General features: G+C 43.9%; 1 protein-coding gene across 7 annotated transcripts in view; it reads left to right on the forward strand.

The window, feature by feature from the left end:
* The first annotated feature begins 7,065 nt into the window (after nt 1-7,065).
* ZWINT (ZW10 interacting kinetochore protein) overlaps nt 7,066-26,891 on the forward strand; it is a 32,455-nt gene continuing 12,629 nt past the window's right edge. For 2 of the 7 annotated variants that reach the window (XM_077755203.1, XM_077755204.1), the window contains exons 1-8: nt 7,073-7,207; nt 7,889-7,979; nt 8,070-8,193; nt 8,319-8,485; nt 8,582-8,638; nt 9,151-9,293; nt 9,368-9,527; nt 9,618-9,721. In XM_077755203.1, coding sequence (XP_077611329.1) covers nt 7,167-7,207; nt 7,889-7,979; nt 8,070-8,193; nt 8,319-8,485; nt 8,582-8,638; nt 9,151-9,293; nt 9,368-9,527; nt 9,618-9,695 — 861 coding nt within the window. In that variant the 5' untranslated portion in view covers nt 7,073-7,166 and the 3' untranslated portion in view covers nt 9,696-9,721. Of the gene's footprint in view, nt 7,226-7,888; nt 7,980-8,069; nt 8,194-8,318; nt 8,486-8,581; nt 8,639-9,150; nt 9,294-9,367; nt 9,528-9,617; nt 9,722-24,047; nt 26,347-26,891 lie in introns of those variants that run through there. The other 5 variants (XM_077755202.1, XM_077755201.1, XM_077755205.1 and 2 more) reach the window with 5 other exon arrangements.

The following is a 26,891-nucleotide window of genomic DNA, read 5'->3' on the forward strand; positions in this document are numbered from 1 at the left end:
TTCTTCATTGGATTTCCCATGCCTCACTTAGAGGAACTTGCCACAGGGCAGAGAAAGTCTGGAAATACAACCTCAAGTCCTAAAACTGCTGAGAGAGCTGGATATAGCAACCCGAAGTTTCTGTGCAATAGGAAATCACTCCTAAACCATGATATATTGTCTTTAATGTTTTATGAAGTACTAGAGGCATTTTTCTGTACACAATTGCAAAATCTGTCTTATGACATTACTTCTATTTACTTAATGCTCTGTGAATTTCAGATGAATCTGCCCCATAATCACTTCATGCATCCCAATAAAACAGTTGATGTTCCATTTGAATGTTAACATAAGTACAATTTTCAAAACCATTTCACATGCGCTACTCAACAAAGCTTCAAAATGAGTGAGAAAATTTTCCATTTCCAGGAATATATAGTTAATTTTTTAATTTTCCACTTGTTTAGTGACTGAATACATGTTACCATCTTAATAATGAAAATATAATGCCCATATCAATTATATGGGAAGGGAATTCATTTCATTCCTAGTTGTGCTACTATTTTCTGCAACAGAGGAAGAGTAACACAAAATTTCTATATATAATTTATGGAGCACATTAGAGTTAGATTAGCCCCAAACAAGCACTCTTTAAACATATAAACGTGATTTGTATATTTGCAACTTCTTTGCTGCAAATGTGACATTTTTTAAACTATGGAATTGTTTTAACCTGTTGGTTATGTTGAAATTAATGTAAATGTAAATTATTTGTACATAAAATTCAGGATATACATATCTAAGGTAGGTGCCTAAAAGTTTCTTTGAACCATCACTTTCCAATTGAACTTTCTACCAATGGAAAGATTCTAAAATTTGTATTGTCTGGTAAGGCAACCATTAGGCATACATTGCTACTGAGCATTGAAATGTGGCTAATGTGATTTAGAAACTCAATTTTTAATTTTATTTGGTTTACCCTACAATATTTAAATTTAGATGTAAAGTGAGGTCATTTATTATATTTGGAAAAAATGATTCAAAAGTCAATGTTTTTACTCATTTATTGATTGATAGAGAGAGAGAAAGACAGAGAGAGAGAATGATTTGGGGAAGGGGCAGAGGCACATGGAGAGAGAGAATCCTAAGCAGGCTCCATGCTCAGTGCTTAGCACAGAGCCTGATGTGGGGCTTGATCTCATGACTGTGAGATCATGACTTGAGCCAGCATCAAGAGTCAGATGCCCAACCCACTGAGCCACCCAGGCACCCCAGGAGACTGCTTACTGCTAGTGCAGGGAAAGTATTTCTCATTAGACTAGAAGGATGTGCATAACACAAACTACATGGGAGCTTTATTAAAACTTCAGTGTACAACTACTGATTTCGTAGTTGGCATGAATGCATTCTAATGTATTCTGCCAAAATTTTTCTGAGAACATTCCTTATTACATACCTCCATTAATTTGCTTTAATGCTTCTATATAATCTGCTTCCTAGTCACTCTATTTAATCCGGCTTCTATGTTCTTACCATTTTTATCAAACATCTATCTATAAATACTAATAATGACCCTGTTACTAAATCCCACTGGTAACTTCCACTGCATCTTACTTGACCTCTCAGTGTATCTTCTTTTTTTGGAAACCTTCTTTTCCCTTGGTTAACAGCATGGCACACTTGAATGCATTTTCTTTTATCACTCTAGACTTTTCTCTCTTATTAAAAGCCACCTTTCCTCCATAAATCCATAAATAAATCATAAGCTACCAGAGTTACTCAATTATATTAGTTCCAGCCATCTGTTCCTTTTTACTACATACTGTCAACCTAGAGAATGGCATCCATCTCCATGGTTTCAAGTTCATGTATATTTATAATTATGAAACGTATATTTCCTGTTCTAACCTTCTTCCACATTCTAAGTCTACTTGTCCATGTGCCTCAAAAATACCCATTTGGTTTACCAACATGCCTAGAAGGTCGTCAGGAATAAGTCAAGGATTTTTCCCTCTCTTTTCCCACATAGGACTCTCTTCTTGTTAGTCATTATCTAAGAAATTGTAACATAATTCATCCAGTTGCAGAGCGAGAAATCTAAGTTCATACTTGATACACAGTTTAGAAATTTCAGTATATCCAGACCCACTCAATCATAACATGTATAGTTTATTCCACTTGAACCCATCAAGTTATTTCCACCTACACTGCCCCTGCCCCAGACAGAGTCATACACTCCACAAATCTGGAGTCTAATAACCAAGAAAACTTCAATAACCTTTAATAACTCCTAGGGTAAAACCAGCATCCTTAAAACAGCCTACTAAGACCTGGCATAAACTACCTCTCTTACAATATGCATGTAACAAATTATTGTTAATTGCTTACCATTAGTTATGAACAAACATATCTTCATTTCAAGGCCTCAGTTAGCTTGCTGATTAGGAAAGGAGAAAGATACCTATCAAATAATTCTATAATTTGGGGTCTTTGGATGGGTTAGTGGGTTAAGCATCTGACATTGGCTCAAGTTGTGATCTTGCAGTTGGTGAGTTTGAGCCCCGCATCAGGCTCTGTACTGACAGCTCATAGCCTGGAGCCTGCTCTGGATTCAGGGTCTCCCTCTCTCTGCCCCTCCACTGCTCATGCTCTCTTTCACTCTCGCTCTCTCTCAAAAATGAATAAACGTTAAAAAATTTTCAAATAATTCTATAATGAAATGTAAAAATTCAACTGTAGGCAGTATTAAAAAGTCCACAGAGTTTTGTGAACCTGTGATAAAGAGGCTTGATCTAGGCTTATAGGTGAAGGATTTTGAGCAGAAATCTAAAGAAAGTTTAAGAGTTAACTTGAATTTTAAAAAATTAAAATTACTTTTAATTTAAAGTACATCATCCCATTTTTAAAACATGTAGAGGAAATCACTGAGATCCTTTACAAAAATAAAATATACTTGCATAGTTCTTTTATCTTTATAAGATGCATCTTATGACAGATAATATGGGCTTGTCTGATCATTTGATGTGCACTGCGGAAGAATGGACATTCTCCTGTTAGGTGTAGTAGTCTATCAAGTATTGTAAATGACTTACTGACATCCTAATTGTAACTATGGATTTGTTTATTTCTTCTTGCAAATCAGCCAGTTTTTGATTCATATGTTTTAATGGTTTCTTATTAGATGTGCATAAACATTCAAATGATGAGCTGACCACTAATCACCTTTTATATTTCTGGTAGTATTTTTTTGCTCTGAATATACATATATATACTAAAATAAGCACCCCCGACATTCTTTTAATTAGCATTAGCATGGCAAAGTTTTTCCCTCTTTTACGTATCTATTTATCTTCATATTTAGTGCATTTCTTAATGTAATTGTTTTTGCTTTTAAATCCAGTCTGATAATCTCTGCCTTTTAAGGCACTTACAGTTAATGTAACTATTCCTATTACTAGGTTTAAAGTCTAACATGTTGCTATTTGTTTTCTATTCCCCTCATCGTTTCTTCTCCTCTTTTCCTTTTTCTGCCTTCCTTTGAATTTGATATTATTTAGATTCAATTTTATCTTGTTTTTGGCCTATTAGCTGTGACTCTACTTTCATATTTTAGAAGTTGCTTATACTTGTTTCCTATTGCTGCACAACAAATCACCACAATTGAGCATCTGGAAACCATACTCCTGTGTCAGCTCCCAGTTTCTGTAAGTCAGGATTTCAGGCAGTTTCTGTGGGACAGGATTTTTACATTCTTTTCAGGGGCTTATAAGGTTGCGATTAAGATGTTAACCAGGCAGTGCTCTTCTCGGGAGGCTCAATTAGGGAAGAAGCTCCTTCCAAGCTTCTCTATACTGTTGGCAGAATTCGGCCTCTTGGGGTTGTGTGATGGAGGGCTCCATCTTACCTGCTATCCGCTATCTGCTAGAACTCTTCTCCCACCCTAGAGAAGAGTGGCCTCATCGCTGGCCTTGGGACCTGCCTGTTTGCTTGGGACCTGCCTTGGGACCTGCCTGTTTGCTTCCTCAAGGCCACAGGAGAGCTCTCTCCCCAGTATGCTGCCGAGCAATATACAATGAAAGGGCATCATAGGACTGATGTGATTCGCTTAGTGCAGCCTAATCAGCAGATTGATACCCCATCACCAGTACTACATTCTGATGTGTAGAAACAAGTCACAGGTTTCACCCCCCATTCAAACAGATTATACTTGAGAGTGACTCACTGGTGGCTGCTCCGGGGTGAGTCACACCACTTCTTAAAGAGATCATGGTGTACAGCTTTATCTTAGCACAGTCTACTTTCACCTGATATACAACATTAAGTAAACAACAAAGATGTGTAATTTACTTGTATTTCTTTTGTCCCCACACTTTTTTTGTGCTACATTTTACTTTTGCATATAATTCCCACCCGATTGCTATTTTTATGAATATAGTTTATTATTGTTTTAAAAAGATTTAAGTATTAAAAAAGACACTTTTATTCATGTAATTGCCATTTCTGGCACTGTTCATGTCTTTGTATACATTCAGATTTCAATCTAATGTCATTTCCTTCTAACTAAAAGACTTCTTGCACATTTCTTGTAGCGTGGATCTGCTAATGACCAATTCCTTCAGCTTTTCTATGTCTGAATGTGTCTTTACTTAACCTTTGTTTTTGGAAGGTTATGTTTCCTGTAACGATACACTTATTTACTTAGTTATATTTTTTCTAGCAGGACTTTGAAGATGTTGCTCTAGTGTCATGTTTTTTCCATTGTTTACAATTAGAAAGCTACTGCAACCTTTATTTTTCTTCCTTTGTATATAACATATCCCCATCCCCCAAAGCTGATTTCAAGATTTTCTCCTATCAACGATTTCAAGCTGTGCAATTATGTCTTAGGATAGGTTTTTTTTTTTTTTTTTAGTTTGTTTATTTTGAAAAAGAGAAAGTGCAGGGAGGAGGGGCAGAGACAGAGAGAGAGAGAGAGAGAGAGAATCCCAAGCAGGCTCAGCACTGTCGGCACAGAGCATGCTAAGCGGCTCAAACCCAAGAACCCTTTGTGACCCTAGCAGACCCTGAGGTCGTGACCCTAGCAGAAATCATGGGTAGATGCTTAACAGATGGTGCCGCCCAGGTGCCCCTTGAATAGCTTTTTATACACAATTGTGTAACCTTCTCCATACTTTAGAAAAAGTGTTCATTGACCCCCTAAAAGAAACCCATGTCCTCCTGCAGTTTATTTCAGTTCATTAGCAATCCTCTCCCACCCTGGAAAGCCACTAGTCTACTCTCTGATTCTTTAGATTTGCCTAATCTGGACATTTCATAGAAATGGACTCGTAATATGTACTCTTTTGTGACTGGTTTCTGTCTCTTAGCACACTGTTTTCAGGGTTCATCCACACTTCAGTATGTATCCCTCATTCTCTTTTATTACTGAAAAATACCCCACTGAGTGGATGTAGATTTCGTTTTCCAGTTCACCAGTTGGTGGACATTCTGGTTGTTTCTAGTCTTTGGCTTTTGTAAATCATGCTTCTGTGGACACATGTGTCTAAGTTTTTGTGAACACAGTTTCATTTCTCTTGGATATATACCTACAAGAAGGTCCATATGGTCACTCTGTGTTTAACATTTTGAGGAACAGCTAAACTGTTTCCCCAGGCAGATGAATCATTAAAAAAGTTTTTTAAAAACGTTTTATTTTATTTTTCAGAGACAGGCACCAGCGGGGGAGGGGCAGAGACAGAGGGAGACAGAGAATCTGAAGCAGGCTCCAGTCTCTGAATTGTCAGCACAGAGCCCCATGCAGGGATTGAACCTATGAACCATGAGATCCATGACCTAAGCTGGAAGTCCTATGCTTAATGGGCTGAGTCACCCAGGCGCCCCCTAGATGCAACATTTTAAGTTTTTTAAAATGTTTATTTTTTTTGAGAGTAGTGGGGGAGGGGTAGAGAGAGAGGGAGGCACAGAATCCAAAGAGGTCAGGGTGGGGCTGGAACTCACCAACTGTGAGATCATGACCTGTCCTGAAATCAAGAGTGGGACACTTAACTCCCTGAGCCACCCAGGCGCCACCAGATGCATCAGCAACAAGTGAACATTCCACTTTCTGCACATCGTCACCATTTATCATCTTTTCATTACAACTCTGCTTATTTTTTGAACATAACTGTTTTCAATATCCTCTCCTGTTTGATTCTAACTTCTGTTTCTGTTATGATCAGTGATTTTATTTTTTTTATTACGGGTTTACTTTTCCTCCTGTTTTGCAAACTTGGTAGTTTTTATTTTGATGCCGGACACTGTAAATTGTACGTTACTGGCAGCTGGATATTTTTGTTTCTATAAGTATTACTGTGCTTTGGCCTGCAAGTATTTGGTGATGTGCTGGCAGTCTAGCGCTACCTGCTCCCTGCCGCGGAGGCACACCGGTCTGAGCTCTCTGTTCAGCGCCGGCGGCGGGTGAGGCTCCTGGCCTGATGGGAGGCAACTGCCGTGGTTGCTGATTCTCCGCGTCTCCAGGTTCCCTAAGCCGGTTCCGGCAGGCCACTGGGGCCCTGGGCGGCCCGAACTCAGCGGACCCTGGAGAGCCTGCGGGAAGCGGGTGCTCAGCCTAGCAGTGCAGGCTGGCAGACTCGGACGTGGCTGTGGGGCACGGGGGCGGACCCCACCTGGTTGGCTGACAGAACCCCACTTCCAGGGCGGCCCCCGGTCCCAGCCCGAGAGCCCCTGGCCCCTATGCCCCCAAGAAGTCTGTTCTTCACGACTGAGGCCAAGCGTCTGCGGGGGCAGACCCAGGATTCTCCCCACCCCAACATAATTTGAGCCACTTCGTTGCCGAGAGGCTCCCCAAATCCCAAACTCCTACTTCACCTTGGTCTTCCAAGGACGAAGACCCGCCCCACCGCACTGCTGGAGCCCACGCCACGGCCCCAGGCTCCGGCAACGCCCATGGGCAATGCGCAGGCGCAGAGCTCAGCAACGCATGGTGCGGCGCGCCCAGCATGGACTGCGCCGGCGCTAAACAGTCGTAGCTCCAACCGCCCTTCCACGTCTGCCAATCAGAGTATACGCTGGCCCTCGGTTCCCGCCTACTGGCCCGGCAGCCAATCGCCTGCCCCGGCGCCCACGGCGACGAATTCAAAGCTCACTGAGGGCTGAAGACGGAAGAACTAAAGCTGGCCGCCAGCGAGATGGAGGTGGCGGAGGCCGGGGTGCGGGGCCCCGCGTTGGAGTAAGCGTGTGCTGCCGGGTAGCCGCCGGGGGCCGGCTGGGAGGACCTTGCAGGGCCCCGCGTACCGCCGGGGGTCCCTGGACCTCTCCGCGGGGCGTACAGGCACCACCCCTATCCCCGCACGCACCCCGGCTGGGTCCAGGGGGTCGCTCCGTCCCTGAAGACCCCGCGTCCCTTCACTGTCCAGGCACCAAATGCCTGGGAGGGTCACTTAATCTCGGTCTGGCGTGTGTCAGCTCGCACTCCCCGGGGGACTGTTTTACCCGCCCTCCCGCCTGCTGCTGGGGGGACTCGCAGAGTTTAGACCACGTACCCAGCTCACTGAGTCCCCTCCCGAGGTGTCCCCTGCCTGCGACCTACTCCCCACCCCCCACGCTGCCCATCGGAGCGCTGCCTATTTCCTTCCCTGTCCCATATTCCTTGCTGGCCTTTCCACCTTTCCACCAGTGGTTCCTCTTCTTCCGAGAGTGCCTAAGATCGCAGCCACTTCTCCTGACTCCCCCTGCTCTGCTTATTTTTACTCTCCCTCCCGCCCCCAGACAACCCTGCAAGCCTTCCTGTAGATTCTGGTCAGGGCATGACCCAGCGTTGATGCACATCTGCGAATTCGTCTATGCACACAGGTCGTCCAGGACTAGCGCCCAAGAGTGTGCAGTTTTCCCCGTTTTTTTGCCCCTGCAGGGCCCTGGCCAAGCTGGCAAGTGTCCTGGAGCCTACAGGCCTACAAGAGGAGGCAGAGCTGCCGGCCCAGCTCCTGGCAGAGTTTGTGATGGTACGTGCAAGCATGGGAGCTGGGGGAGCCCCGGGGTCCCCTCATGGAGGCAATGGCAGACGTCCCCAACTCTGCCCTCTCTCTCAACAGGACTCCCGGAAGAAAGACAAGCTGCTCTGCAGCCAGCTGCAGGTGGTGGACTTCCTGCAGAACTTCTTGGCTCAGGAGGACACTGCCCATGGAGGAGAGCCCTTGGCTTCTGAAGACACCAGCCGTGAGCAGGAAGGGGGTTGGGGTGGAGGTCAGGTCAGCTCTTTGGCTGATGGAAGGACTGAGGCCCCAGGTGGCAGGCACACAGGCCAGTCTCATCTGTGTTCTCTCCTCGGTGGCTCCTTTCAGGGCAGAAGGCAATTGCAGCCAAGGAGCAGTGGAAAGAGCTGAAGGCCACCTACCAGGAGCACGTGGAGGCCATCACCAGGGTCCTGAGCCAGGCCTTGCCCAAGATGGAGGAGGCCCAGAGGAAGCGGGCACAGCTCCAGGAGGCCCTTGAACAGCTCCAGGCCAAGGTGCAGCCAGGAGCAGAAGGGCAGGCATGCTGAGTTGGACCCCCTGGCCACCTCCCAAGTCCCACCAGAGAAACACTTTGTTCCCCTCCTTTGCAGAAGCAGGTGGCCATGGAGAAGCTGAGGACAGCCCAGGAGCAGTGGCAGCTGTGCCAGGTGGGTCCAGGCCCCTGGGGGAGTGTCCCTTCCCCACCCCCAGACGGCAGGGTCCAAGTGCTCTGTCCTAAGAACCTCCATCCCCTTCTCTGTAAGGCCTTACTGCTGGGCACCAGCAGGGAGGTATATTGCAGCCTCACCACTAACAGTGTTAAGACCTTGGCCTTCTCCTGACTTCCTGTGCTCTGTTTCTTCATTTGTGCGATGGAAGCAATATGAGCACCTACTCTATAAAGTCAGGTGGATGACGTCATCAGTATAGCAAGTACTTACAACAATACTTGGCACATCCGAGACTAATGTTCATTTTTGTGCCTCTTTCCTCCCAACGCTCTGCCCTGAAATAGTTCATTCTGACCCCTAGTCCTCTCTAGATTCCTGATTCCCCTAAAATGAGTATAGTTCCTCTTTCCCTCTGTGGGTCTGCGCCCCACATTGGGTCTAGGCTGGGGTTTAAGAGCGCGCTGCAGGACCTTGGCACCTGCTGAGCGCTTACTCTCTTGCTCTGGTAGGAGAAGCGACTCCAGCAGCTGGCGGATGCTTCTGCGGAAGTGAGGCTGCGGCAGACGGGAGCCCAGCAGGAGCTGCAGCGGCTGCATCAGGAGCTTGGAGCCCTACGGCAGCAGGCCGGGCAGGAGCTGCAGAGGCTGCAGAGGTGAGGCTGGAGAGTGGGCTTCACACCCCCCAGTGGTTCGGTTTCCTGTCTCACAAGCCGCCTCTTCCCTGCAGGCACCAGACCTTCCTCCAACTGCTGCACACTCTGCAAGGTCAGCTGCCGTTTCCTGAGGTGGAGGCAGACCCCCCAGGAAAGCCGGATCTTGCTGAGGATGAGCCCCAACAGAAGAACACCGGGGTTGCCATGGGGAGAGACGGGGCTGTGCCTTCCAAGGTGAGCCAGATGGGCCGGGGGCAGGGAGATGGGTAAAGGAGTTGGGAGAGGGGCCTGACCCACCCACTACCCACACCGTGTGTCCCCAAGGCTGATGACCCGCTGCCTGCTGCTGACGCGGGTTCGCTGTGGCTTCCTGAGGGGCAGCGCCCTGGGAAAGGAAGCTAGAGCCAGTCAGCATCCCTGGACTGCAGGTATGGGATGGGGTAGGGTGGAGGGGGGTCAGTCCACCTACCTGTGAGGCTGAGCTGTTTTCCCATGAGGGATGGGAGGTGGGAAGGAGCAGGGATTCGTCTTGTGGCACCTTGTCCTGCGCCCAGTCTGCCCTGGGCGAACCCCTGTCTGTCTGCCCGACCCCCTGTTGCAGTGTGCACGGGGGCTCCTGCCGGGACCTGGGTGGGGCGGGCTTTCGAGCCCTGGAGCCCTGTCTGTTCCCTGTTTTGTGTCCATCGTCACTTGCCTGCGGGCAGAGCCACAGGTGAAGGCAAGCAGTATGGCAGGTGTGGATAAGAGGGAGCAGTCAGGAGGGGCCTGACCTCCAGCCCGGATGCCGCGTGTCCAAATCCATGGGAATCAAGCTTACCAAACGCATTCTTTCAAGGAGGTGGATGCCTTTTGCAGGTGGTTGGATGTGGGGTGGTGCCAGAAATAGTGATGGCATCCCTGCAGGGGCTGGCCCCTTGCTGCGAGCTCTCTGGCAGCCTCTGTCTTCCCAGGCCAGGCACACACCAGAGCCAGCAGGTCAGTACCTGACTGCAGAGTGTGGTCCAACAGGGAATAACCAGGGTAAAGAGCAGAGAGCAGGGAGAAGCCGTCTGCCGGCTTGAGCTCCTATTTCCGCTCGCATTTGCGTTCGTGTCTGTGTGCACTCTTTCTGTCCCTGTGTGTGAGGCTGGTGTGGGCACACCGGGGGACACAGCTGTGTTGGGGACAGCACGTCCCTGTTGGGAGTGTGTCTGAGAGACATCAGTGACCTCCCCAGTGTGAGGACAGGGCTGGGCAGACGAACACCTGAACTTCTGGGAAGCAGATTTCCCTCGGGAATGTGGGCTGAGTTGTGGACTGAGTCAGTGCGCATGTGAGGCTGAGGTTCATTCATTTTCACCTATTTAAAGATTCAGAATTGCCTTTTGTGATCGGCTCTTGCTTGTGTCTGTTCTGGTTCTTGGGTCCCTAGTCCTGGCTTGGCCATTTCCTACCTTTTGATTTTAGGTGGAGAAGATGTACTTGTTTTGTGAACTTTTAATTTTTATGAGATGATAAACTTGTATATTTGGTTCTTTTGTTTTCTCAACTAAAATGTGAGGTTACACATTACTTGTAGTTTTCTCTAAATATGTTCACAGTCATTCAGTTCATAGAATTTTCTGTTTCCCATTATAATTATTTGATTCATGAGTTTCTTAGAAAAGTGATTTTGTGGTTTTCTTCTCTGGGTGGGAGGGTAATCTTTCTCTGTTGATTCCAATGTGGCCAGAGAATGTCATCTATATAGTAAATCTTTGGAACTTGCTGAGGGATGCAGTTAGAGCCAGGAATGTGGTCTCTTGTTTTGTTTTTTCTGTTTTTGTGCTTCACATGGATTTGACAGGATGTCTGTTTTGGAATTGTCCCCTGTGGCGGTTTCTGCATGTCTGTCACATTATGCTTGTTATTTTTTCTGGGTTTGTCTTCTGATAACTAATTTTTTGTTTTCTGAATGTCACCTCCTGACAGGTGTGTTCAGGTCTCTGAGTATGATCTCCTTATAGTTCTGGTGGATTTTGCTTACCATGCCCTGTGGCTAGTGAGTTAGGGCACAGTTTACACGTGCATCTTGCCTCTAAGATGGGCTGTACGACCCTGTAGCAGCCTTGTCACCGGGCGAGTGTCCCTCAGCCTTGCACTCTGCCTGCGTCCATACCAAGAAAATGCAGCTCCCTGTTTACCTTTTCCTCGTCGGTCTCTCCTACAGCCTTGTGAGGTTTAACCTTTTTTATCCTTGTGGTTTTTTGTTTGTTTTTTTTTTCCGAGAGAGAGCACGAGAGAGAGAGAGAGCAAGTGAGCGAGCACGATTGCTTGGGAGGGTCAGAGAAAGGAACTGCAGGGGAGAGGCAGAGAGAGAGCGAGAATCCCAAGCAGTCTTCGAGCTGTCAGCACAGAGCCTAATTTGGGGCCTTGTCTCATGAACTGTAAGATCATGACCTGAGCCAAAATCAAGAGTCGGATGCTCAATCAACTGAGCCACCCAGGTGCCCCTCTTTATGTTTATCACTTGTATACCACATTAAAGCATGAGTTTTTCAAAGCTAGTTTAATAATTTTTCAGCCTCTGGTTTTTATTGTTTTAACATTTTTTTCTCATTCCTTTTTGTTTTTTCTTCTGAAGTTCGTCCCTGGTTGTTACCCCGATTTAGCTTTCTTAGCTAATAACGTCTAAAGTTAAGTGTAAAAAGTCTCCATCTTGAACAAGTAAGGAAGCCTAGACTTCACCACTGATGGGTCAGCACACGCTTACCTAGTAAGATGTTTCTGTGCAGTTCATTACTTCAGCCTGTTCTCTCCTTGCAAAGCCGACTCACTCTTGTCTACACGGTCTGGTCATGTTTACTCATTCACTTTGCTTTTCTCTCCCTGATTGATTTTACATGTCAGAGCTTTCACATGGGGTGATTTCCCATCTGAAATACTCGTGTCGGACTTTCTTTTAGTTATGGGGTCGGTAGGCTGTGCAACTCTTCATTTTCTTACTGTGAAATGCTTTTATTCTGCTCTCATTCTGAAAAGAGGTTTTCATTGTGTGGAGAATGCTTAGACTAGTGCTTTCATTTAGAACATGACTACCTGCCTTTGCTGGCTGCCAGCAGTGCTTCCTATACTCCTGGGTCGTCCGTCCACTAATTCACTCTGCTTGCAGCTCGTTGGGCTTCCAAAATCTGAAGTTGCTGGTCTTTCAACAGTTCAGTAGTATGTTCAACGTATACCCTTCTACATAAGCCCCTTCCACACCAGGTACACATCACTTAGATTTTCTAACTTTGTTCTTCCTGTTATATAAACTTTCGTACCTATGTATAATTATTTTTTCTCTCTAGAATGCATTTAGTTTGTTTAAATCTATTTTGTTAACTGTATGTTACTAACCTATTGGATAATCATTCATTTCTTAATTTTTATCATTAATTTTTAAGCAGATCTATTAGACCCCAGTCTACATTATATGGATTTTTTGTTGTTATTCTGGCCTACAGTTTGAGCTGATCCTTTATGACCCTAATAGAACGTGTACTGGTCTTCTGTCCCCTGCGTTGGAAGGGATCATAATTTCCATCTTTGCGGGCCTGCCTGGATCCTTACCTTCATCATCTGCTCCTTGTTCTTTGTGTAGTTTGACTAGGAAATGTCCATTTTTACTGAACTTCATTGTTGCAAATACTTTGTGGCTGGTTATAGAGTTGAGAGAGTTTGTGTTTTCTGTCAGTCGCTGGTGGACGCCTTAATGTTCTTTGTATCTCCTATTTCTCATTCTTGCTGGTTGAAGATTTTTTCTCTTTTTCATTCCTATTTCTCGAAGACTTTTTTTCTTCTATTTTTCTCTTTCAAAAGCACAAGCTTTTGGTGTTAATACTGCTTTAATGTTCTTTCATTATCCTCCTTTCCAAGGTTCCATCCTACAATTCTTTATTGAATTCTATTTTTATGTGACTATTTCCGCCAGGAAGATATTCTGGTTAACACTTGGATGGTTTCAGCAAAGTTAATCTCTTTCATTCTATCTTTACAATTTTATAATTTGTAAAACCAAGATTTCACTTTGAATATTCTACCCTACAGTGAAAAGAAAGCTATTTTAAAATAAAAGAATATAAAATATGATATGTGTTATATAATAACAAATTGTATAATAATTAAAGAAAGCTATTCTGGCCATTCTACAGTCTTTCTGTGGTTAATAGACCCCATTCCTATCTTACAGAATTTATGCAAGTTAAATTATTTTTTTAATTTTTTTTTGAGAGAGACTGAGCATAAGTGGGGGAGGGACAGAGAGAGAGTAGGAGACACAGGATTCCAAGGAGCTTCTGAGCTGTCAGCACAGAGCTCAATGCAAGGCTGGAACTTGGGACCGGCAAGATCATGACCTAGGCTGAAGACAGACCTAGGCTCAGCTGACTGAGCCACGCAGGCGCCCCTCTGCAGCTTTTTGTATTGTAATTTTTATGTGTCCTCTTTGAGGCAATTATGCATAACTTTTAAAATATAGAGGGTAAGGAGTGCTGGGTGGCTCAGTCAGTTGAGCCACCAACTTGGGCTCAGGTCACGGTCTCACAGTTTGTGAGTTTGAGTCCCACATGAGGCTCTGTACTGATAGCTCAGCCTGGAACCTACTTGTGATCCTGTGTCTCCCTCCCTCTCTCTGCCCCTCCTTAGCTCATGCTCTGTCTCTGTCTCTTAGAAATCAACGTCTTTTAGTTTGGTTTCAGGGCTTATTAAACAGTTTTTTGAAGGTGTGTACATTCTTTTATTTATGTTAAATTGAATTTATATAACTGTTGCCAGTTAGAAAAACACCTTGTCAATCTTCACGGAGCTCTGCAGTATGCCAGATTATGTTGGGTGCCTGTTCCGTGTGCTTGTGATTTCTAAACTGTCAGACGGACTCCCGCAGACACACCTATGAGAGGCACAGATGATTCAGTTCATTGTGCATTTCTTTTTTTAATGTTTTATTTATTTTTGAGAGAGAGATAGAGACAGCATGAGCATGGGAGGGTCAGAGAGAGAGGGAGACATAGAATCTGAAGACCTGCTCCAAGCTCTGACCTAGCTTTTGGCACAGAGCCCGACAAGGGGCTCGAACCCACAAACCGTGAGATCATGACCTGAATTGAAGTCGGACGCTTAACCAATGAATCACCCAGGTGCCCCCATCGTGTATTTCTTTGTATTTACACCCTAGTGAAGGAGCTGATGGTTTCTTAAATGGATTGGTTACTGTACGCCTAAAATAGCATTTTGAAATAGAAAAAAGGAGTAAGTCCAGAACTATGCTTTCAGAATAACAAGAATGTTGGCAATAGGAGATTATCGCATACAAACATTGTATAAGAACTAAACCACGGGCGCCTGGGTGGCTCGGTTAAGCATCTCACTTCAGCTCAGCTCATGATCTTGCAGTTCACAAGATCAAGCCCTGCATCAGGCTCTGACAGCTCAGAGCCTAGAGTCTGTTTCAGATATTATCTCCTTGTCTTTCTGCTCCTCTCCTGCTCATACTCTCTCTCTCACTCTCAAAAATAAATAAAACATTCAAAAATTTTAAAGAAGAATTAAACCATAAAAGTATATATAGGTATATGTATTCTAGTACAGAAGTGTTTGTTCTATTTACACATACTGTGGAAAAATCATAGGAAAAGCTAATGTGAGTTTGAGAGATTTGTTTTATGAAAGAATGAGTTTAAAATATTTTTGTTTTATGAAAGAATGAGTTAAAATAATGATTCTCAGTGTTATGAAATTACATTGCAAAAACTTCAGTTCTAATCTTACTAACCAATCATAAACAGTTAGCCTATGTTTCATTAGTTAAAATACTAGTTTAAAAAGGAGATACATTAAATTCTCAAGTTTTTCATATAACTTACCAGTGGACAAGAAGTTATGTTTTGCATATCTTTGAGGGAAAACACTCTGGGCACAGAGGCCAGTCCACCATTTCCATATTTGTAAGGTCTGGACAATCTGGGCCACATGTTATAGAAATAAAAGAGGGAGTTAAAGTAATTCATTTAGTGCAGTTTAGCATTATCTCTGGTTGCTTCACTTGGTCACCGAGAAGACAGCAGAGTGGGGAAGACGAGCAGATTTCGTGTTTAGACTCTGCTCTTGATGGTGGCTGAGATGCTGGCCTTGTTCTGGTGTGTTGTTTTCAACATGAGAAGGAGGGGTGTGTTCAGAGTTCCTAACACTTGTCACGGATACATGGAGACGGGTACACATGTGCACCTAAAGCAGACAGGTGGAGAGCACGTGGATGACGGGGACAGTGGTATCAGGCTGCTGTTTTCCAACACAGGTCCTGTCATTCTCACTGCCCCTGATTCCTCTGTTCGGGTATGTGTGTAACTTCCGTCCACAAATGAACGTACACCAGTGCCCTGGTAATTTAAAAGGACTTAGGAAATGCTCATTGTGTTATATTCAAGGAAGATTTCTCAGGGAACTGCCTCTTGAACTCCATTTCAAACACATGCAATTATCCAGAGGCAGATTTCATCATTTATTGAATGTCAGTTGTGTGCTCAACATGTTTTGAGAATTAAGAAAAAAAGAAAAGATGATAAAGACAATCTGAGTTTACATTTGGAGACAGGAAGTAAAAACTAAGCCTAACAAGCAGTGCTGACTCTTCTTGCTAAGGAGTGAGGGCTGGTGTGTTCGGCAGCCAAAGGGATGACCCTGTCCTGGGCAGCACCAGGGATGACCTCACCCTCCACAACACTGGGGATGACCTCTCCCTTGCCAGCACCGGGGATGACCCCATCCTTCGCTGCACCGGGGATGACCTCGCCCTCGGAAGCACCGGGGATGGGCATGTCCTTGGCAGCTCTGGGGATGACCCTGTCCTCCCCAAGCAAAGAAAGTGGCAGCAACGACCTCAGGAGCAGAAGAGGCAGAGCCTGGATCACACTGTCAGGGAGGCTGTCACCCCAGTGGCTGTGGGGAAGCCAAGCCTTTACCCAGAAGCCAAGGAAACCTGCCGAACAAGGATTTTTCCTCCTTTGGCAAAAAATATCCAAGTACTTTTAACCTATTGAAACAGAAACTCTCAGGGAAGACCTGCCCCTGGTGAGGACTTTATGGATCCGGGCAGATGCACATATAGCAGGTGGTAACCATGGTCTCTGCCATCCGGAGGGCAACAGTCTCTCCATTGCCTGTTCCTGGACCTGCCATAGGGTGCGAGCACAGAGCTGGAATCCATGCAGGCTCCAGAATGGACCTCTGTTCTAGAATGTTGGCGCTTAACACTAAGTGCAGTAGTGATCACGATTATGAGCACTCATGTTACACCCAGGAAAACTGTCACTAGAGCAGCTCAGTGACACGCGTGCTCTTGGCTGGTGGTAGTTACCAGTCAGGACAAGTGCAGAACAACTAGACCGATGGACGGCCTTTCCCACGCTCACCGCTGTTGAGTGTGTTACTTGCTGGAGGCTCACGACTCCAGGAGAATGTTGGAAAGCATCACTGTGCAGAATCACTGCCTGCCTGCGTGATGTTCTCCTTATCAAGGTTTTAGGGGCTTACAGTTGAAAATGGGAAAATCTCTCAGCCATAATTTAAAATGTTTATGATAAAGAATGGTGAACTCTTTCCCATCAATTACCAAAAGGACTGTGGTTTTTAAATGGTACCCTGTGACTACCATAATACGTTTAGTTTTAACAATTACATTGAACAACACTCGGAGATTTCTGGAACGTAAAGATGTGCAGAGTTTTATATTAGGAGTCTTGTCATCCTCGGTGCCAGCAGCAGGCTGTGCTTACTCTTTTGAGAAAGAATAAGACAAATATTCTTTGATTAAAACAAAAGTTTGGTTTCCATCATGAGAGATTTTCTGTTTTACTCCTTCCATCTATCTCTATCCTATCTCAGGATATTTTTAGTTTTCAGGACCTAATGAACTAATTAACTCTAGGGTGGTGGTGGCCTCAAGAAATAGGCAGTGAAAAACAATGTTATGTCTATGACAACAGAAAGGACGAGCTGGTAGATATTCAGGTAATTCTAGTTGTCGTTATTATGTGTTGTGTATCTTTTAAGTAGGAGAAACACTGAAACTATGGAGTTCCATGTGCCTCAAGGGAAAAGTTTTGTTTTATACCTAAATAATGGAATTGGGTTTGCTTGTTTTCGATATTACCCAGTAACCCAGACGCTGCTGTGAGACACTGTACCTGCAGTCCGCTGTCCCGTCGTCCAGCTCAAACAGGGGATGGTCTGGCCGATGGTGGTGAGATTTTCTCTACAAGGTTTACAGTTTCTGGCAGATTTCTTGCCATGTTTATTCTTTTTCTGAAATGATGTGTGTGTGTGCATACACACATACCCAGTCGTGTTCATTCATTCCTTTATATTTTGAGACTAAGTTGTTAATTACATGCAGATTGAGAATTGTACTAACTTCCTGGTAGTGTTCTGCGAGTGTTTATTGATCATGAACTTAAAAACATTTCGGAGTACTTATGTGTCCGTTACTCTTCCATATTTGATAATATATTTGACATAACAGTGCATACATTTAAAGTGTACAGCATGTTAATTTGATATGCTTATATACTGTAGTATGATTGCCATCGTCATGTGTAGGCACCATAAGTAGCACCTCTGTCATTAATAATCATTCCTTTCAGTGGTTAGGATAATTAAGTTCTAGTCTCTTAGCAAGCTTGGTGATTATATGACAGTTTGTTTGATTTCATTATTCTGTCCATTAGATTTCTAGGGCTTATTTACTACCCATTTCAAGTCTGTCCCCTTAAACAATGTCTGTCCTGTTTTCCCAACCCCCGTCTTTTGTAGTCATATTTCTGTTCTGTTTCCATGAGTTCAGTTTTTTTATATTCCACGTGTAAATGATCCATACGTCACCTGCCTTGGTCTGACTTGCCTCACTTAGCAGAGCTGCTCCAGGTCCATCCACATTGTCTCATGGCAGATGTTCTTTCCCGTGGCTGAATAAAAGTATAATACGTGCATGTACCTGAATATCTACAACATATGTAGGGATTGTTACATATGACATGTGAGGTATATGCGTCTTTATCCATTTGTCCAACATTGAACATTTAGGTTGTTTGCACATCTTGGCTGTTGTGACTAATGCTGCAGTGAACAGGGGAGTGCAGCTCTCTCCCTGACACCCTGTGTTCACGTCCTTCCCATCATACAGAGGTGGAGTCGAACCAGTGTACATTCCTACCATCAGCGGAAAGAGTTACCTTGTGTCCACATCCTCACCACACTTGTCCTCTCTTCTTGTGGAAGTTTAATTCTGAGCTCTATACTCTATTCTCGAGGTCTGTGTGTCTATATAGTGTTTTATTACTGAGGTTTGTAGTATAGCAGGAAGTGTGAGATGCCTCCGGTTTGGTCTTCTCCAGCAGTGCTTGCTCTTCATGTTCGTTTGTGGTTCCATGCAAATTTTAAGATTTTTTTTTCTTTTTACTTTACTTGAAGCCATTGGAATTTTGAAGGGGATTTTGTTGAATCTACAGATGGCTTTGGGTAGTATGTACATTTTAACTGTTAATTCTTTCAATCCACCTACAAGATGTCTTTCCACTTGTGTGTTCTTTCAGCTTCTTTCAGCAAGGTCTTGTATTTTTGAATGTACAGATTTTCACTTCCTTGATTAAATTTATTCCTAGATATCTTATTGTTTTTGAAGCTTTGTGAATAGGATAGTTTTATTTCCTTTTTGGATGTTACATCATTAGTATGTAGAATTGCAGCTGATTGTTGTATGTTGATTTTATATCCTGCAACTTTGCTGAAGTTCTGACAGGTTTTTTTTTTTGGTAAAATCTTTGGGATTTTGTATATACAGAATCAAATCATCCACAAATAATGACAGTTTTACTTTTTCCTTTTCAGTTTGGATGCCTTTAATTTGTCTTGACTAAATGGTGTAGCTAAGTAGGACTTCCAGCAATGTATTGAGTAAGAGGATTGAGAGTGGATATCCTTGTCTTTTTCTTGATCTTAGAGGAAAAGCTTTTGATTTTTCTGTATTGAGTATAATGTTAGCTATGGGTTTGTTACATATGGCCTTTAATATATTGTGTTTCTTTTGTACCCAATCTGTGGAGGGTTTTATGAAAAGATGTTGCATTTTGTCAAATGCCTTGTCATCATCTATTGTGATGGTTATGTGATTTTTTAAATCTTTCATTCTGTTGATGTGCTGTATTACATTTTTCAATTTGTGTATGTTTGAACCATCCTTGCATCCCAGGAATAAATCCCACATGGCCATGGTGTATAATCATCTTTATGTTTTTTAATGTGTTCTTGAATTTGGTTTGTCAATATTTGGTTGACAATGTTTGCAACTATATTCATCATGGATATTGGTCTATAATTTTACTTTCTTGTAGTGTTCTTTTCTGGCTTTGGTTACCTGGTAACTTTGGCCTCATTGAATGAATTTGGAGGTGTTTCCTGCTCTTTAATTTTTTGGGATAGTTTGAGAAGATTTGGTGTTAAATCTTAATTGTTTGGTAGAATTCATCAGTGAAGCCACCTGGTTCTGGAGTTTTCTGTGTTAGGTTTTTGATTACTGATTCAATTACTTTACTAGTTATTGGTCTGTTCAGATTTTCTACTTCTTCCTTATTCAGTCTTTGTGCACATTGTGTTACTAGAAATTAGTCCATTTCTTGTAGGTTATATTTATTGGCATATAATTGTTTATAGTAGTCTCTTAAGATCCTTTGTATTTGTAGAGTGTCAGTTGATTCCTAATTTATTTATTTGAGTCTTCTCTCTTTTTTAATTAGTCTAGCAAAAGGTTTGTCAATTTTATGTATCTTTTTGAAAAATCAGCTCTTAATTTCATTGATCCTTTCCATTGTTTTTCTAGACTCTGTTTCACTTATTTCTGCTGTGATCATTATTGTCTTCTTTCTGCTAACTTTGTACTTAATTTGTTCTAATTTTTGTAGTTCCTTGAGTTGTAAAATTAGGTGTTTATTTGAGATCTTTCTAATTAATACATACATTTGCTACTAAACTTTCCTCGGAAGCGCTTTTGCAGCATCCCATAGGATTTGATATATTTCTACTTTCCTTTGTTTCAAGATAATTTTTTATTTTCCTTTTGATTTTTCCTTTGACCCATTGGTTGTTCAGAAGTGTTGTTTAGTTTACACATATTTGTAGAATTTCTACCTTTTCCCTTGTTGGTTTTTACTTTATACCATTGTGGTTAAAAAAATAAATCCTTGATATGGTTTCAGTGTCCTTAAGTTTGCTAACATCTGTTTTGTGTCCTGTAATAATCTATCCCAGAGAATGTTCCATGTGTGTGTGAGAAGAACGTATATTCTGCTGTTATTGGATGGAATGCTGTATCTGTATGAGTTAAGTCATTTGGTCTAAAGTGTGGTTCATTTCCAGTATTTGTTCTGTTGATTTTCTGTCTGGATCATCTATCCATTACTGACAGTAGAGTATTGCAGTTCTCTCCTATTTTTGTATTATTGTCTATTTCTCCCTTCATATCTGTGAGTTTTTGCTTAATGTACTTACGTGTCCCAGTGGTGGGTATGTATATGTTTATGATAGTTTTATCTTGTTGATTTATTGACCCTTTATCATAATATAGCAGCCTTTTTTGTCTCCTGTTACTGTTTTTGGCTTGCAAGCTGTTTTGTCTGACATAAATATGGCTACCTTCGCTGTTTTAGATTTCCACTTGCACAGAATATCTTCTTCCATCTCTTCACTTTGAGCATATTCGTGTGGGGAGCTGAAACAAGTCTCTCTTGGCAGCGTATAGTTGGGGTTTGGTATTTTTATCCATTGAGGCACTCTGTGTCTTTTGGTTGGATAATTCAGTCCACTTACATTGGAGCGATTACTGACCTGTAAGGACTTGGAAATGGCATCTTACTGTTTTTCCTTCTGGGTGTTTTCCATGGTTACGTGTTCAGTGCTCCCTTTGGTTTGTGAATCTAGATTTTTGCCTTGTGGTTACCATGAGGTTTAACATCTCATGATGTAAAACATCTCATAGATGAAAGTTCTTTTATGCTGAAAGCAGCTTATCTTCATTCCCCTGTGAAGGCTCCACCCTTTTACTCCTCCTCTTTTATGTCTTTAATGTCACAGTTTACCTGTTTTATGCTATGAATTTGTTAAATTATAGTAGCTGTAGTTTTTAAATACTCTTTAAAGGAATAGAGCATTTTTACTGCATTTAAGTGGCTACAGTGCTGTTCTAATACAGAGTTAGTTTTCTAATTCTGGCTGTTTACGTTACACCTATCCCAGGGCAGTGCACTGTCCTGTTTTCGTGTCACCAATTAGCACCTTTTCATCTTCACTTGAAGAACTCCTGTTAGCATTTCTTGTAAGTCAAGTCTCCTGGTGGTAACCTTCCTCAGCTTTTATGTATCTGGGAAAGCCTTTATTTTTGTGTTGTATCTGAAAGTGGTTTTGCCACGTCAAGTATATTTAGCTGGGCATTTTGATCTTTCAGCACTTTGAATATGTCATTCCACTCTCTCCTGGCCCACAGAACTTCTGCTGAGAAATCTGCTGAGAGCCTCCTAACAGAGTCCCTATAAGGTTATGTTCCCTGGCTGCCTCTAAGGTTCTGTATCATTGAGGGGCACCTGGGTGGCTCAGTTCATTGAACGTCTGACTTCGGCTCAGGTCGTGGTTCGTGGGTTCAAGCCCCTGCATCAGGATATGTACTGACAGTTTGGAGCCTGGAGCCTGTTTTGGGATTCTTTATCTCCCTGTCTCACTCTGTCCTTCCCCAGCTTGTGCGTGCGCACTCTCTTTCTCTCTCAAATATAAATAAATGTTAAAAAATTTTAAAAAATAGGGTGTTCCAGTAGTTTTGTGGACCTGTACCAATTTTTTCTCAGGTTTGGAAAGTTCCAAGCTATTATTTCTTTAAGTAGACTATCCCCTTCTCCTCTTGTCCTTCTGGTATACCCATTACTCTTACATTTGTCTTTCTGACATTTTTGATTGAAAGTGATGGGTCTTGCAAGGTTTCTACACTGTTTTACAATCTTAGTTTTCCTCATTGAACTGAATTGTATCTATATTGCCATCCTGCAAGTACCTTATTCTTTCTTCCATCTGGAGTCTGGAGTGCTGCTTCCTTTCTCACCTCATTCACTGAATTCTTCAATTCCAGAATTTGTTTGGTTCTTCCTTGTAATTTTAATCTCTTTGGTAAAGAAGTGCGCTGTTCATTAATTTTGTTCCTGAGTTCACTGAATTGCCTTTCTGAGTTTTCTTGCAGCTTGTTGAATTTCTTCATGACCACTGTTCTCAATTCTTTATCAGGTTGCAGTTTTCCGTACCATTGAATTAAGTTGCTGGAGGATTACTGTCTTTCTGTGAAACCTTGTGTCTGTGATTGTCCATAGCATTCAGAGACACGCACTTGTGCTTCAGCCTTTGAAGCAGCAGTCACCTTCCTGAAGTAGTGTTTTCTGTTGACTTTGGATTGAACAGTTCAACAGTGTGGCCATTAGAAACCTTGCTCTCTTGGAAGGTGGCTCTGTAGCTCAAGTGTGGTTTCTCCTTTGACAAGCTGGCTCTGGCTGATGCACTTGGGTGTGCACAGGGAGCCGGCGGTGGAGTAGGAGGAGTTGAGGGCTAGGCGCCTGGGGCTCTGGGGCCTCTGGGCCTGGCGTGGCGTCCTCAAGTGGGCACGTCCAGAGGCCCGGGTGCAGTCCTGCTGATGATGTCCTGAGTCCTGCAGACGGCAGCAGGCCCATTTCTTCACGACGCTTTGCCATTGTCATCTGCCTCCTTTCCCTTCCCCGTCCCGTCCCCCCCAGTCATGAGTCATCCTCAGATATGTAGATGCTGCTGGAGATGGGGAGGGGTCCCTCTTCTGGAGCCTGAACAGCTGTGGCAGGCGTCACTGTCCCCACGAGTGAGAAGGTGTGGCCTTTGCCTCGCAGTACGTGTGTCTCTAGAACTTAGTTCCCAGTCACTAGAGTGCTGTTTAACGGAAATGACTTTGTTAAATGACTTTTCCATAAAATCAGTTTTTTGGTCAGACATGTTATAATATTTAATTTTAGTTTGGAAACTTGAGTTATAAAGCTGTTTAATGTTGTGTTTTGTTTTTTCTGGCAAGGTATCTTGAGTGTCCTATTTCTTAAGCATATGTACATTTACATATATTCTAAACTGAAGGCAGCCATTGTCCTTTCTTCCCTTCTTTATAGTTTAATTTTATCTTGTGTTATTTTTTTTCAAAAAATTTTTTTAATGTTTTCTTTATTTCTAAGAGAGAGATAGCATGAGCAGGGGAGGGTCAGAGAGAGGGAGACACAGAATCTGAAGCAGGCTCCAGGCTCTGAGCTGGCTGTCAGCACAGAGCCCGACGTGGGGCTCGAACCCATAAACCGTGAGATCATGACCTGAGCTGAAGTCAGATGCTTAACTGACTGACCCACCCAGGCTCCCCTCTTGTGTTATTTCTTAAGGAGTCATTTATCTCCATCATGAAGACACCTGGAAGCTCCGGGATACCTTTCTCACTTTATTGTGGGACTGATTGCTACCCATAGCCTGCTATCTTTTATCTGCAAATCCAGTTTATCTGCACAGAAGCTGAATGGATGGCCTGGCTCATTTTAGATTTTGTATTAAGAACAGAGTGCACATTTTGTTCAGTGTCAAGTGAAGCTTGTCTATTATTTCCCAGATTAAGTATATGAAATTATATACAATAAAAAATCATAGAAAAATTAAAAATCCGTTTTCCTCCAGGCACCCCTGTCCTCAGAGAAGTAAACATGCTGCCAGAATTGTGGATGAAGACTGTCCGTCCTCGGGGCGCCAGGGTGTCTCTGCTCGGGTCATGATCCCTGGGTCGTGGGCCCCACACTCAGCATGGAGAATCTCTCTCTCTGACCCTCCCCTGCTCGTTCTCTCTCTCTCTCTGTCTCTCTCAAAAATAAATATTAAAAAAGTTTTTAGAAAAAGGAGTTGGAAGGTTAGCGACAAAAGCAAATACATATTTAAACTATTATCTGTTTATCTTCATACTGAGTTTGTCATCTTTCAGATTATCTTAGTGAAATTTCAGAAATTTCAGTCTACAATTTTTAAACCAGGGTTATTAGTCAATGCATAGGTAATAGACACTTAGTGGTTTTAGGCATTAACTAGTTAAATCGTATTATTACCGATTATAGTGTAAATAACTGAGGATCTATGGCTTTGCCTAAAGAAACAAGCCAATTGTAGCTGCTGCCATGATATTTGGGGCCGTCGTGCTCAGTTTCTTCCCAGGAGTCACTGGACACACAGTTATGACCCAGATGTGTTATCTGGGGAGATAGATAGCTAACCTTTCAGTTCTCAGAGTGTGATGTGCAGCAGACTGACGTCTGCAGATTCCAGTTCCCAATTCCTTGTTCAGATTTTGTAAACTTACCAAATCCTTCCAGTGACGATGACCCAGTGGATTTAGGGTCCGTTTTGTGAGAAAGACCATATTATTCCCATGACAATCTTAGCACTCACCGCGGTACCAATTTGCGTGGCCGTCCTGGACACCCTGCAACCCTGGACAGACCCATTTTGGAAAGGACGGGAGCCCCGAGGGAAGGAATGTTCTGGAAGTGGGACTTGTGCTGGAGAAGGTGTGACAGCAGGCTTGTGCAAGCTCACGTGTGTAAAGCACGCACCCAGGGGATCTTGCAGGATGGGTATACCTCCTTTCTCTGCTCCCACAGTGAAAAAACTAGGGGAGGCATGTTTTCATCTCTGAAGAGCTGATTTCCCCAAGTTTATCGTAAATTAGAAATAGAAAGTGCTGAGATGTACCCAGATGCAGAGCTGTGCTGACTTTCTGCCGTCGTTTGCAGCGAGTGTGGCCCCGCGGGTGCACTCCCGCTGAGAAAGGGACAGAGATGGTGTGAGCGAGCTCCGGGCCTGCTGGTGAGCCGCACAGCCCCACTCCATCTCTGCGCTGAGCTCGGTGGAGGGGCCTGGGGTCACGTGAAGGACGCGGCTGGGGCAGGGGCTCTGTTGGACCACTTCGGGCGAGGACAGAGCTGTGTCAGGTGACAGGGACGTGGTCCTGCTGGCCCACACCATCTGGATCTGCTCCTGGTCCCCGGACATGGGTCCACCTGTGACAGTTACAGGTTCGTGCGCCTGGAGACCGCCACGTGTCGGAGCATCTTCCACTTGGGAACCGAGCCTGCGGGCAGCTTTGGAACTCTCGGCTCCGATGCTGCTGTGGTTCCAAAAAACCGTCCGTTCCTCACCTGGACACTCAGGTGCACCCCCACGGCACCTTCACCCCTGTCCTTTTGGAGGTGGCTGGGAGCGCGTGGGTCCTACAATGTCCCCACGTCCCAGGGGAGCGGACAGGCTGGGACAGTTGGGCCCCACTGCCTCCCGGCCTGGCCCAGCCCTGCAACCTGGTGTGTGATCTGCTGCCTGGGGCCCTGGCGACACGCCCTTGTGACAAAGTGTCAGATGCCTCAGAAGGTCCCAGGCTTGCTCCCTTGCTGCGTCTCCCGTGCGGTGCTGAATAACGCTCCTGTGGGGCTTGTGACCCTCTGCCCCAAAGGTCCCCCCCGTCTCCTGAGCGCCGCCGAAGGACCTTGAGAAGTGCAGCGAGTCCTCACAAGGTCCACGTCACAGGTCTCCTTGCCTCCTTGGACTCAGGTGCCCTCCGGATTGCCTGCTCCTGGGAAGGTTTCTGAAAGAGAGCAGTTCCTTCACCCGCGCTCCAGTGTTCGGGTGTTCGCCAGTGACGCGTCCTCTTGCTGAGTTTGCTTTTTAATGTTTGTTGTTACTTTTCCCACCCACTCTGCTCTCACCCGACCCCCATCCAACCCGCGCCCAGGGGGCGGTTGAGAGCTGTTTAGGGTGATGAGAGTTTGGGGGTGGCCGTTTGTCGTTTATTCTTTCTGATCTCATTGGTCTGGAAGACTGGTTACCTATGAACAACATCTGCTAATAGTATCTTTTAAAAAAAGGAACAAATCTCAAATAATTGTCATCTTTTTGTTAAGAGTTAATTAATAAAAGTGAAAATGTTGACCTTGAACAGTATGGTGTTTTAATCTAACCTCATGTATCTCCAGATGACTGGGTTGCCATAGCAACCTGTTAACTGGAAATGCAAGAAAACTTTAAATAAGAAATGTTTTGATGGTGTGTTCCTAATTGGTACTCTCTCCTCTGCAGCATTTCCTCTGGATGTTTTCATAACACTTCAATGGAGTACGTATTTATCAGCAGGTGGAAGTTGTTTTATAGACAGTAAGACTATCACAGCTTTATAACTGTTATCTTAAAAATATGCAATATATTTGCGATGCTTTGACAAACCTTTGAAAAGCTGTTCTTACCATAGCAATCTTTGGTGCATCTCAAAGCAGAGCACCGAGTTCTCTGGCCTTCAGCACCTGGAGCATGGACAGTCCTACCTGGCACTCCCCATGTTTTAGGGAAGGTATCGCTAACCCTTTCTCTTCTTTATTTGTACACTCTTACTACAAAATATGCCACCCTTCGCATAACAGGTATCCAAGGATTGTTCTTTGCTTATTCTTTTTATAACCGTTGAGCCTTTTGTCTCAGGGCCGTGGA

The sequence above is a fragment of the Crocuta crocuta genome, unplaced genomic scaffold (assembly GCF_008692635.1).
Source record: "Crocuta crocuta isolate KB4526 unplaced genomic scaffold, BGI_CrCroc_1.0 scaffold2, whole genome shotgun sequence".
NCBI classification, from domain to species: domain Eukaryota; kingdom Metazoa; phylum Chordata; class Mammalia; order Carnivora; family Hyaenidae; genus Crocuta; species Crocuta crocuta.